General features: G+C 36.1%; 1 protein-coding gene across 1 annotated transcript in view; it reads right to left on the bottom strand.

Annotated features, from left to right (window-relative positions):
* trhde.2 (thyrotropin releasing hormone degrading enzyme, tandem duplicate 2) overlaps positions 1-11,728 on the bottom strand; it is a 213,450-nt gene extending 201,722 nt beyond the window's left edge. The window contains exons 1-2 of the mRNA XM_056455542.1: positions 10,715-11,728; positions 4,386-4,659 (exon numbers count right to left, since the gene is read on the bottom strand). Of these exons, the coding sequence (XP_056311517.1) occupies positions 4,386-4,659; positions 10,715-11,403 (963 nt within the window). The 5' untranslated portion in view covers positions 11,404-11,728. The remainder of the gene's footprint in view (positions 1-4,385; positions 4,660-10,714) is intronic.
* Between the last annotated feature and the right edge of the window lie 1,710 nt (positions 11,729-13,438).

Here is a 13,438-nt window from a genome sequence, read left to right as displayed (position 1 = left end):
TCTGCTAGCATGTGCTTTGCCGTTGTGTAAATACTGTCAATCATATTAGCTGTTAGCCGTGTCAGTTTGAGCCTGAATCAGACAGAAAATGAAGAGGAGACAGTTGAACCTCACGCCTGCTATCTAAAATAAAATCTGACAATTGTCTTTCACATATATTCGGAATAAGCATGTGTAAGTAATATGAAACGTTCACATATCTTTTGTGAGTTGGTTATTTGAGATGTCAAATGCAGGGAAAGCTGCATAGAGAGAACTGCAGCACTGCTGAAGATTGTGGGTGTTTACAGCAGTTTGAGTAATAAATATGAATTTGTGACTAAATTGTTAGCGGTGCCAAACAGCATTTCCCATTGTTTACTTCCTTGTTTACGTCCTTGCTACAACATACTGTTAATGCTACAAAACTGTGCATGTAATTGATCAATTTTAACAAATAAATATACTTACAGGTTATGGCTCACAATCAACAACTTCTTCTATTATGGTTGGAGCTGCTCCTTCTTTGAGGAGTTTTTTTAGATTCTGGAAGCTGTCCTTTGTCAAATACTAGAGCTATATTTTTATTAAAATTCTCTGGAACATAATTAAAATTAAATTGTAATCACTCCTCTCTTTGTGTCGTGTACTTTGGAAGCCCAAATACAGAAACAGAGTTAGCTCTGTGGAAAAAGCAGCGTTTGGACGACATTTTAGCTTTCTCTGCTATAACAGTGCAGTGCCTCTGGCCACGCCCCTTTGCTGCAGGTGGTGTATGTGCGTGGTAAGTGCACGTAACCTTTTGGGTTTATGACATCATTAACCCAGATGTATTTTTTTGTAGTCCCCAAACTTTGTTCGCTGTAGGTTTTGCTAAGCTAAAAAGCTAATGTCTCTCTTTGCATTGATGTATGAGCGTCTTACATTCAGAGATGTTATGTCAAACAGCTACATTACACATCAACCAAAGTTTAAAATATGATATAGTAGTGGACCACCCCTTTAAGATATTCCATTAAACACCTTATAGTCTAGCGGTCTTCTTTGCATAAGATCACCCTTATGTTTCCCTTTTAAATTTAAAGGTGTTGCATAAAATAACAAAGTAGTTTTAGTTTAATTAGTGATATATTTTGCTGCGTCCTCCTTGATGTTTTAATAATGCATAATAATCTAATTACACTAAAGACACAGCAGCCAGTAACTTTCAGTTGTCAAGAGTTTTTGTCACACTTAAAAAGTGTGTTTGTGCATGAAACGTGCGCGTTTAGATGCATGTATCTGTGTGTAAGAGACCAGGCGAAAGAGCACTTGCTTCACAGCTCCGTCGATGCCGTGATCAGCTAGATTTCTTTCTTTCTTTATTTTTTTCTTAATTTTGGAGATAATTAATACATTTTTGTATTCAAATATGAATACAACATCAAACTTTACGAATTACATGTCCACTTTTGTGGGCTCAACTCAATGGTGTCAGATAAAATAGCCTAAGCTGTTTTGAAATCATATAAAGAATTACAAATAGAGGATATAATATAAAACAAGTTTTACTAAATTACAAAAATACAAAACCACTTTTGGTTTATACATTTCTCTGGTTTGATTGTATGTTTGACATTCTTTTATATACAATCATTTCATTCAGTTTTTTCATTATCATACCAAATACCCCTTTCTGTTACAGCTTACCCCTAGAGTTCATAACAGAAAAGTGGGGGCTTGTCAGCATGTCAGCTTGAAAATTCCATGATAATTTGAGTTTAGATTCTCCTCATCTATATTCTTAAAGAGCGTAATCCATAAAGTCCAGGCAACGGCTTCAGGTCTGATGAGATCTTTACACATGTGCGTGTGGTAGATCAGTGTTTGCCCATAAACCCAGAGTAATAACTCCACTCTCGTCTCCCACGCTCTTTCCTCTCGCTCCACACAGACGAATCTTTATGATGAATGGAGTGAAGGGGCTGCCCCGCCGCTTTAATGTGATTGATGGGGGAAACTGGCGCTCGGCTAACCGCTACAAGCCACGGTGTGGGCATAAATGCCCCAGATAGAAGCACAGTCAGCATGGCAGAGATGATTTGATAGAAAGGAGAGCGCGGTCATGCTGAAGGAGAGAGATTAATTACACTAATATGAGGAGGAGGCTGAGCAAGGGCAAACAGCAGGAGACTCTGAGGAAGCCATCAGGAAGTGTCTAATATGACTACAGGACTCTGAGTGAATGGGAGATCAGTAACAAACAGCACGTGTCTGCTGAGACCCAGTGCCCAAAATAAAAACATTTAAGTGCATGTGATGAAAGTAATACAGTGAAGCTGCTAATATCTAAATTTCACCTAAAGCATGTTCTCATATGACATTTAAAACATGGATGAGTTTGTCATGAACCCAATCCTGGACATCAGCATATATATGGACATGTTGCACATGTGACTATTAGCCTTTTAAGGCACATGACTTTGTGGCCACTAGATTAATGTTAATGGAGCTGACCATTTACATTATATAATCATTGTGTAACCATTATGTATTGACTGTTCTCTACCAGTCAAAAGTTATAGAACAAAAAATGTTTTTTTTATTATTATTATTATTTATGAAGTCTCTTCTGCTCTCAGCAATAACACTTGAAAAAAAAATTGCTAAATGTTTTTTTGCTACTTAAAGATAACTTATGTCAAATCAGAATTTTTAGGATCATTACTCCCATCACATTCTGATATGCTATTAACTCTAAATTATTATTACTATTATTATTATTATTATTATTATTATTATCATCATCATCATCATCATCATCATCATCATCAATATTTATTATCAGTTGAGTACTTTTTCAAGTTTCTTGATGATTAGAAAAGTCCAAGGATTAGCATTTTCCTGAAATAAAAAGCTTTTGTAACTTTATACACTATACCATTCAAAAGCTTGGAGTTAGTATATTTTTTATTTGAAGTGATTATTCATTTATACTTTATAAGTGTTTTTATGTTTATGTTTATGTCCTAATGTTCATTTGTTGTTGTTACTGTATGAGTTCCTTTGTGTGGCACTGTTGTGAGATGAGGACTCTTGACTGCAAACCAAATCTACCTTCGGGTATAAATAAAGTAACCTAACCTAACCTTAGATACTAAATAAAGGGAGGGCATTGCTACTTGTGTTCAGCAAGTGTGCCTTAAAAATTATTCAAAGTTATGTTAAAGACATTTGTCTTGTCACAGAAGATTTCAATTTCAGATAAATGTTGTTCTGAAATGTATGCTTGCCAAAGAAATCCGGAAAAACAATTGACTCAGCTGTGTTCAACATAATAATAGTAATAGTTTTCTAAGGAGCAATCAGAATATTAGAATGATTTCTGGAGGAACATGTGACTTAAAAAATCAGCAATGAAATCACAGGATTAAATTAAATTACATTTTAAAATATATTCCAAATAAATATATTTTAAATTGTAAAAATGTTTCAGAATTGTGCTGTTTTTGGTGTACTTGTAATTAAATAATTCCAGGCTTGGTGAGCAGAAGAGACGTTCTTAAAAAAACATTTAAAAATGTACTTTTTTAAATGTTTAATCAGTAGTTTGTGCAGTCGTTTATGTTTTATATGAAACTGTAAACCTAAGATTATAAATAGCTTTGTTGCAAATCTTCCTTGTTCCTTCTAAGGTCACAGATTAGAAAACTTTACATAACATGTAAATACAGTATATGAACAATACTATGACATTCAGTTTACAACTGAAAACAATAAACTGTATTAACATATTGCTTATCAAGTGATTCTGAATGTCAATGAACATTATATACACATCATACATGAATACTAGTTAAAGCAGTGCATTTATAATTAGATTCCAAACACTTTTCAGATTCATTAAATGTAATATTGCTTACATTGTATGCTAAAATATTACGTTTGGGGACTGAATGATTTTTAAGGTCTTTGTAAGGCTGCATTTCTTTGATAAAAAATAAATTAAACAGTAATACTGCAGATTATTACTAGATTTAGAAACTGTTCTATTTAATAAATGTGAAAATTTTATTTTCTGATTGGCAAATCAAATTTTAGCACCATTACTTTAGACTTTGGTGTCACATGATTCTTCACGGATCTCTGTAGCATGCTACAGTAATTCACCCAAGAAACAATTGGTGATTGCTTGCTTGTTTGATTGATTTTTCCCCAGACTTTTTTGTTGACTGTTGACTACTGTTGATACATTTAAAGTTGAAATCTTTTATCAGTTTAAAGTTGATAAATTATAATTTTAAACCTTTTTGGAACTGTTGTGAATCCTCAAAATGCTGCTCACTAGTTTTTAGTGAAGCATTCTGGAAGAATAAAATCTTAGTCAGCTGTTTCCAACTGAGTTTTGAAGAATTAAACTGACTCACCATGACTCCATTGTCTGCGACTGCTTCTTTGTAGGTGAAGTTACAAACGGCCCAGGCCAGGTAATACGTGGACATGCGAGGCGTCCTGGAGAAATGGTTGGTCACCCATCCGTCCTCATCAGACGTGGTGGCCTCCACTGGCATGTTGGACAGCGATTGATACGAGCTCTCGTGTTTCAGACTCACTCTGAATGTGGCTTTATAGATGGGCTCATCAAAACATGGGAAGGCCTTTCTAGCATGAGTCGGAGAAAACTGCGTCACCGCCAGAAACCTGCAGAGGAAAGAAAGGTGAGATGAAATCTCTGGAATATATGTGTGATTGAACTATTCTAAGATTCTGCGGTGAAAAGTCATTTCACCTCAACTTCATTAAACTGGATGTCACATGACTTTACTGAATGCAAATGAGCTCAGACTGCCATCGCTGGACTCATCGCTGTGCATTTTTATCACACTAATGAGCTTCCTGGTGTGAAGATGGACAAAATTATTTCACCGCAGCAACTAAATTACATCAGATGTCGACATATTATAAATCACACTAGAATTACAGAAGTAATGTTTTTTAATTTGATATCTGCATTGTGACATCTGAAACACAAAAAAATGAGCCATTTTTAGTGACAAGGCTAGCTGTCAATCTGGTGTTGCATTAGTGTCTTTTAAGTGAAATGTTACACAATAAATATTCACATTCAGGTCATCGAAATTAGAGTTAAGTGATCTACAAACATCCAAGGAAATATTCTGTTATATAACCAAACAAAACATTATATACTTTCAACATATCTCACATTTTCAAAGTTTATTTAATATAGTTAAGAAATAATATGGAAGTCAAATATGACAAGAACTCAATTCTGCACAGTTAATCTGTACCAAAACAAATTAATCTTGATAATGTACTGTAAGATAACCTTGAAGGATGGAAAGGATTGCTATCACACAACTGTTAGTATGACAATATTTACATGACTCAATACTCTGTTGGTGCACCCTAAGCCTCAGTGACAGCCTGTAGTCTCTGCTGTCAACCATATTCATCAAAGCTGAACTTTATTTTCTCACACTTGTTGCAGTTGCTTTTCAGCTCTTTTTGGTTTTTAGGACTTTGGAGTATATCATGCAACATTTTACTTTACATTTTTATGCCTTCACTTACATGAATGAATTATACAATGTCCTGCATTCATTGCTAAAATGAAAAATAGGAATTTAACATGAACAAAATATATCTGGTTGTGTGAATAATTTTTATTTGACTGTAAGTAGAGCTATGTGATTTGTCCTAAAATCAAAATCTCGATTAACTGAATATTTAAACTTGATTACGATTAATGAATGAATTTATTTGTTTATTTATTTATTTCCCTTTATTTAGTTCTCTGACCAGTTTTGTGTAGTAATCCTCACATCTTACAAGTGAGAGATTTTTTAATGAAGGAAACACACACTACTATCTACTATCTATAAATATTTATAGAACATCAACGCTGAACAACCGAAATTAATACACACATTGCCTAAAACCAACTTTTTTTTTTTAAAGTAACAAATTCAAAAATATAGTAAACAAAATAAAGTATTTTCAAAGTTTTTCATATTAAAAGTAGAATATAAACTGTTTCTCCTCTAAATGAAATAACTTGTGGCGCAGCTGCCAATCATCGACAATGTAGTGCAAAGTAAGGCTTAAGAATGGGTCCATCATCCTACTTGACCAGAGATCAGATGTGGCTGCGAAGTGGCCGCAGAAGTATAGATAAGCTGTAAGATCTTTACATAAGTATATACAGTTGAAGTCAGAACTATTAGCCCCCCTGAATTATTAGTCCCCCTGTTTATTTTTTCCCCAATTTCTGTTTAACAGAGAGATTTTTTCAACACATTTCTAGACATAATAGTTTTAATAACTTATTTCTAATGACTGGTTTATTTTATCTTTGTCATGATTACAGTAAATAATATTTTAGTAGATATTTTTCAAGACACTTCTATACAGCTTAAAATGACATTTAAAGGCTTAACTAGGTTAATTAGGTTAACTAGGCAAGTTAGAGTAATTAGGCTAGTTATTGTATGATGATGGTTTGTTTTGTAGACCAGGGGTCACCAAACTTGTTCCTGGAGGGCCGGTGTCCTGCAGATTTTAGCTCCAGCCCTAATCAAACCCACCTGAACAAGCTAATCAAGGTCTTACTAGGTATATTTGAAACACCCAGGCAGCTGTGTTGAGGCAAGTTGGAGCTAACCCCTGCAGGAACACCGGCCCTCCTGCACCGAGATTGTGAATCCCTGCTGTAGACTATCGAAAAAAAAATTTGCTTAAATACGGCTTTCTTCAGAAGACAAAATATTATCAGACATACTATGAAAATTTCCTTGCTCTGTTAAACATCATTTGGGAAATATTTAAAAAATAAATAAAATTCAAATAATTCTGACTTCAACTGTATCTTTAGAGACTGATTTATACTTCTGCATCGAGTGATTACCTTGACCTACGGTGGATGCCTTGCACGTTGCCGTGCATTTATACTACTGTGTGCTGTTTGTGTTGCTCTGCAATAACACTTCCAAAACGCTAGCTGGCAGTGGCTTTTATGTTTCCCTGTGTCGAGTTTCATTATGGGGGTTTTGTTTCTTTGGAATGCTACATTAATGGGAAAGAAGCTAAAACTTGCTTATGTATAGATCAGGAACTGGTGGACATGCAACAACTTTAATCATAAGGTAAACACAGAACAAAAGTCTCCATATGGAGCTCCTCACCAGACATAACACTTATAAACACAACAGGCTTGCTGCTCTACCATGGCTCTTCGCCCCGCCCACGCTCGAACGTGGTTACTTGAGTAAAAAATCACACTGGAAAATTTTGATCGATACAGGTTCTGAATGTCAATTTCGATTACTTTTTGATTAATCGCCCAGCCTTAACAGTAAGTAATGTGTAGAATTCTAATAGATGTGCCGTCCGGTATGCCATGGCTTTTAAAGAGCATTCTTAGCCAGCCATCTCTTTACACCACATCAGGTCGCAAAATGCAGGATGTACGGATTATACATTTATTCAGAGCCACCCCGATAATACTTAAGATCTGTTTAAATGTATATTTTGTTAGTTTAACATGTAATTTTGAAATTTTCTGCATATGTTTGTAATGAGGCAAAAAAACACATGTAGACTGCTGAGTTTAAGTGTTTGATGTAGTTACTTTAATTATTTTATGTATACTGACTGACAAAAGTCTTGTCGTCGACCCCAATTGCAAGAACAACAAATAATAACTTGACTTCCAGTTGATCATTTGAAAGAGGGCAGAAGGTAGATTTTTCAGATGACTCATCTGTAGAATTGCATCCCAATCATCACAAATACTGCAGAAGACCTATTGGAACCAGCATGGACCCCAGATTCTCAAGAAATCAGTCAAGTTTGGTGAAGGAAAAATCATGGTTTGGGGTTACATTCAGTATGGGGGCATACAAGAGATCTGCAGAGTGGATAGCAGCATCGACAGCCTAAGATAACAAGACATTTGTGCTGCCCATTATGTTACAAACCACACAAGAGGGCAAATTCTTCAGCAGGATAACACTCCTTCTCATACTTCAGCCTCCACATCAAAGTTCCTAGAAGCAAAGAAGGTCAAGGTGCTCCAGGATTGGCCAGCCCAGTCACCAGACATGAACATTATTGAGTCTGGGGTAAGATGAAGGAGAAGGCATTAAAGATAAATCCAACGAATCTTGATGAACTCTGGGAGTCCTGCAAGAATGCTTTCTTTGCCATTCCAAATGACTTTATTAATAAGTTATTTGATTTATTGAGGAGATGTATTGATGCAGGCGTCCAAGCTCATGGGAGTCATACACAATATTAAATTTTTTTTGACTGCACCATGACTTAATATTCTGTACTATACATTATTTCTGTTAAGTGACAAAACAAAATAAGACCTGACTGTCCTAATTAAATAATAAAAAATCAAGGCATGATCATATTTTATTTAGGTCTTTGACCATTGAGGCCTTTGCATTTCATATAAGCCACCAGTATGATCAACTGATCATACCAAGTGATCATCTAGAAGTCAGGTTATTATTTTTTGCTCCTAAACCTTGGATAGGTGACAAGACTTTTGTCAGGTAGTTTACATTAAAGCTTATAAATACAATTCTAAATACATCTCTGCTGGTCCCTTTTGTCAAGTATAATTATAATTTAGTCCACAATACAACGCAGGAGCAAAAAAAGTTACTCCGGTAGTGTAAATTAGGCAGCTAAAACAAACCTTGCTACCTCACTATAAGATTTAACAAGGCATCTACTCAATTTGTTAAAAGATTTTTTGACAAAAGATGTATGATTATATAGCACATCTAATAAGCAGTAAGCAGAGCTCATTAATAATGATGATGTTTTCAAATATGGTCAAAATGAAGTTTCTCATTTTACTGGTAATTCGTATTGTTGTTAATGACCATATACAACCATTTCTGGATTGCTTTTGAACTTACCTAAACCACATACCTACTATGTACAGGAGATGTCAGTGAACAATTTAACTTATTGAATCAATGCAGTCTTTAAAACTTGACCAGCAGAGCGTTCTGTTCGCTCCTGCTTTTCTGTCACTGCTTTTTTATTATCATCAGCAGCCATTCATGCACTAATAATCTATAATTATAATGTCCCATCTGTTTACATCTCCTCTATCTATAGATACTAGTACCATTTAAACTTCTGTACACTATTTAAAAATCCCAGTGAGGACACAGGCAGGGGGTGAGGAGAAATCAGACAAACAGACACACTGCATGAGAATTTACAGTGATGTCAGACTGAAAGTATGTTATGACACACGTGGGGTGTTTGAGCTTGGTGGAGATGTTTTCTGCCTGTTCATGTGTCAGAAAACATTTCTGTTAAAAGTCAGGATAAACCAGACCATCAGATGTCGGATTGATGCTCCAGTGCCCACGTCTAACTACATAAACACAGGTATTTTTTCAATCCTGCGAGATCCTGCCGTTCATGGTGTTCAGGAAACACGAGCAGACAGCAGGAGCCGATTACAGTAAACTAGATGATCTTCAGAGCCCGTGGAGCTGAGAGATGCTGTCTCTACATAAACATGCTGAATTTATTTCAGAGACGCTCTTAATATCAAGACCTCAGCCTGCGCTGGAAAAAAGCTTTTGATGAAGAATCTTTTCTATGAACCCGGAACATGCTGTGTTTACAGCTGAGACTGAAGCTTCAGCAGTTTCTGCAAAGGCAGAAAGGAAACTAGTAGATGGACAGAAGTATATCCATGAAAGCGAACCCTTCAGGGTAAAACAAAGCTTAAACATGTCTCAAATACAGGAAAACCTGGGGCTAAGATTCAAATATCAGCCAGTTTCCCTCAGAGGACCAAGAGTCAGAAGCCGGAAAATAGAAGAAAGAAGCTGATATTCAGTGCTGCTGACCTGAAATAACTAGAGATATGAGGCTGAAATTGACAGTAAAACTATAAGATTAAATGCTTGTGGTAATCAAACGCTCATTTGAAAGAGTTACTTATGAATATAAGAGGGAAACAGATGTTTTTCAAACATTAAAATTGTCTAATAATCAGTTTGTTGGCTTAATCTGTATACATCACTGTTTATTTAACCAGACAACAGTACTGCAGCTGCATGAATATACTTAAATGGTTCATTTAAGTTTACCCTAATGTAAATGTGTGAATTTTTATGACTTAGTCTCAATGTCCGACAGTAAAGAAGTTTTTTAAATGTATCATCAGACACTGAGGTTTGACTAGTCTTCATTTAGATCTTTGTGACCTCTGACCTCCATGAACAATCACTAATAGTTACTGCAGAGATAGGAAAATCACATGCAGAGAGGAGTGCATGCCTAAGCTCAACTATAACCTGGATTTTTGTTGTTGTTTTTTTTTTTTTTACTTCAGCAGCCAAAAACCTGACTTGCACTATTTTGTCCAAAACATGTCAAGAATGCCATAAATAAGAATCCAGAATCCTCACAATTTAAATAAATATGAACCTAAAAGTTTGTTTCTCTCTCAAACGTTAACTAATATTAAGGTTTGGTCCTAACAAAACAGCTAATGATTTCCGCTAAATTAATATTTCCAAGCTTTAACTGCTGTATGAAGCATTATTGAGCACTTATTTGACACATGTTAAGTTAGGTGAGTTGAGTTAAGGTAACTTGCAGTTTGTATCAGCATCTGTCGTTCCCATAGTAACAGTTGACACCTAATCAACATATGAAAGGCTTAGAAACTGACACCTTAAACAGCTTTTACCTTCTTTCTCCATTGAGCATGTAGGAGCTGCGGAAGAAGCCCAGCAGCTCGTGCTCGATGTGCGCGGTGAAGGTGATGTTGATCTTGTATGTTCTGAGGGGCTTCATCTCTCTGTGCAGCGCGATCACATACACCTGTTTGGGCTGATAGTGGAACCGGCGCTGGATCCGCATAGCGCCCGCTTTCTTACTGTCCGAAAACACCAGCACTTTGTCCAGCTCTAGCCTGTCCGAGTGCAGCACGATCAGCTTGGTAGAGTTGACGCACTCAAACTCGATGTTCACCTCGCCGGAGAAGCTGAAGTTCTCCATGTGCACGGTCAGGCGGAGGTCGTAGTGGCGCGGGCGCAGGGTGGCCGGTAAGCGCAGGTGTCTCCAGGGCTGCTGGCCGTCCTCCGAATCTCTGTGACTGATGTTCCCGTCCCGGGACTGTTTCCACTTACTGTTGCTGGAGCCGTTGGCGGCCAGAGCCCCGCTGCTCTCCGCAGCGCATCTCTCGAAGCTGACGCTGAGCGTGATGGCGATGGCCGTGACGATGATGAGGGTGAGGATGGAGATGGCGAAGCCCAGCACCAGTCTTTTATGCACCGTGATGTGCTGCTCGGTGGTCCGGGGCCGGACCACCACGCTGTCGGCCCACTGATCGGACAGAGCCCGTCCGTTCCTCATGCCCGCGTCCTCGATGCCCATTATATGCCCGATCTGATGTGTTTCATATTCATCATCAGCCTCCGTTCAGGCGCTACAGCTCACGCTGATTTAAAGGCGGGAAATGCCGCAAAGATCCCGCGAAAAAGAAGCTTGGGACAGAATGAAAAAGCCGCTGATCGATGAGCTCGAGACTGGATGAGAATCTGAAGTTCGTTCGGTCAGATGCTGGAGCTCATCGAGTCCTACCGCAGAGCCATTTCTCCTCGGACATCAGTGAGATGTGGATGAAAGTCCAGCACCTGCTCTGATCAATGAAGAGAGTGTTGTGAATCTCTCTTCTCTCTCTTCATCTCTCTATCCTCCATCCTCAGCCCTGCTTCTCTATCTATGCTGCTGCTTCCTCTCTTTCAGTCAGTGGGCTGTGTTCTCTCTCTCTCTCTCTCTCTCTCTCTCTCTCTCTCTCTCTCTCTCTCTCTCTCTCTCTCTCTCTCTCTCTCTCTCTTTCTGTCAAATCACATTTAATTAAACATGGAGATATCCAGACAGGCCGATGGGACTCTCTCCTCGTTTACCCAAATAAAAAAGCGCTGAGTTGCATGAATAGTACACGGAATTATTCGTTTTAATTTAATGGAAGAAATCAAATGAAAAAAAAAAAAATGAGAAATGCATTTGAGACGTGTACTTGTCAAAATCGTACTCTAGTGCTGTGACAATATTTATATCGTGCAAATAGATTAGCTTGATTTGTGCTTTCAGAACAAAGTGTGAAATAGGTGCTGTTTTTGAGTGAACTGATAAAGTAATTACAATCCAAATATGCTTTGCGAGCCAGTCAAAGAATTGTTCATCTTCACTCCTCTTGTCTACTCTCTGCATGTAAAGTTTGTTAGTTTTGTGCAGTAGTGTGTATTTCAGGGTCAGGCTGAGCAGGGGTCAGTTTTAAAATATCATATTCTGTATGTGAGCTGCAACTGTAATTTGAAGGCAGCTGTCCATGGTGCTGAATCAAACAAGACCCGAGGCAGCCTCAGCACCAGTAGCGCCTCTAAATAGAGCCTAGTAAAAAAAGCATTTCAAACAAGTTTGCCGAACATTTCCCCATACGCTATTGGTTGAATAAACAGATGACCCAGCCCACAATCACACCATTGGTTAGCTGATTTTCAAGCCCATAAATTTATCTGTTTGCGTCTTAAACATGTACATGTGCATACAGTAATTGCTCATGTTCCCGATATTTATAACGGAGGCTTATAATATTAGTTCTTATATATATATATATATATATATATATATATATAAATTGATACTGTTAGCATTAGATTATATTTAAATATATATTGCAATAAAGGATTATGTAAAACTCAAGATTGTTTTGATTTTGATCAAATAAATGCAGCCTTGCTGTGAAGGACAATAATTATTATTATTACTTTGTATTATATTTTTTAATTATTACTTTTACTACTATTATTATTGTTATTATTATTATTATTTATTTATTATTTTTTATTACTATTATTATTAATATATATATATATATATATATATATATATATATATATATATATATATATATATATATATATATATATATATATATATAAATATATATATATATATATATATATATATATATATATATATATATATATATATATTTTTTTTTTTTTTTTTTTTAATTATTATTTTATTACTATTTTTATTGTTATTACTATTATTATTTATGTTATTTTCATCATTGTTTTAAATATCAATGTTAGTATTAGGGCTGCACGATAATGGAAAAATCTGACATTGCCATATTTTATATTTCTGCGATGTATATTGCAAAATACATTGAATTTCACCAGATGACTTAATTCCCTCCATTTGGAAACAATGGATTAATTTTCTATTGATTGGCATGATTCTTTAGGGAAGCAAATCATGCATGTAATGTAATAAACAAATTAGCTTAATGCAATAGAGCAAACGTAAAAGTGAAATAAACAGTACTTTGTGGTTTCCAGGCTAGTCAAATTGTATTCAGGTACAAAAATTGAAGAAAAAAAATTGAATATAAAATAAC

The sequence above is a fragment of the Danio aesculapii genome, chromosome 4 (assembly GCF_903798145.1).
Source record: "Danio aesculapii chromosome 4, fDanAes4.1, whole genome shotgun sequence".
Classification (NCBI taxonomy): Eukaryota; Metazoa; Chordata; class Actinopteri; order Cypriniformes; family Danionidae; genus Danio; species Danio aesculapii.
Note: the sequence above shows the minus strand (reverse complement) of the source record. Positions and strands in the feature narration are given on the sequence as shown.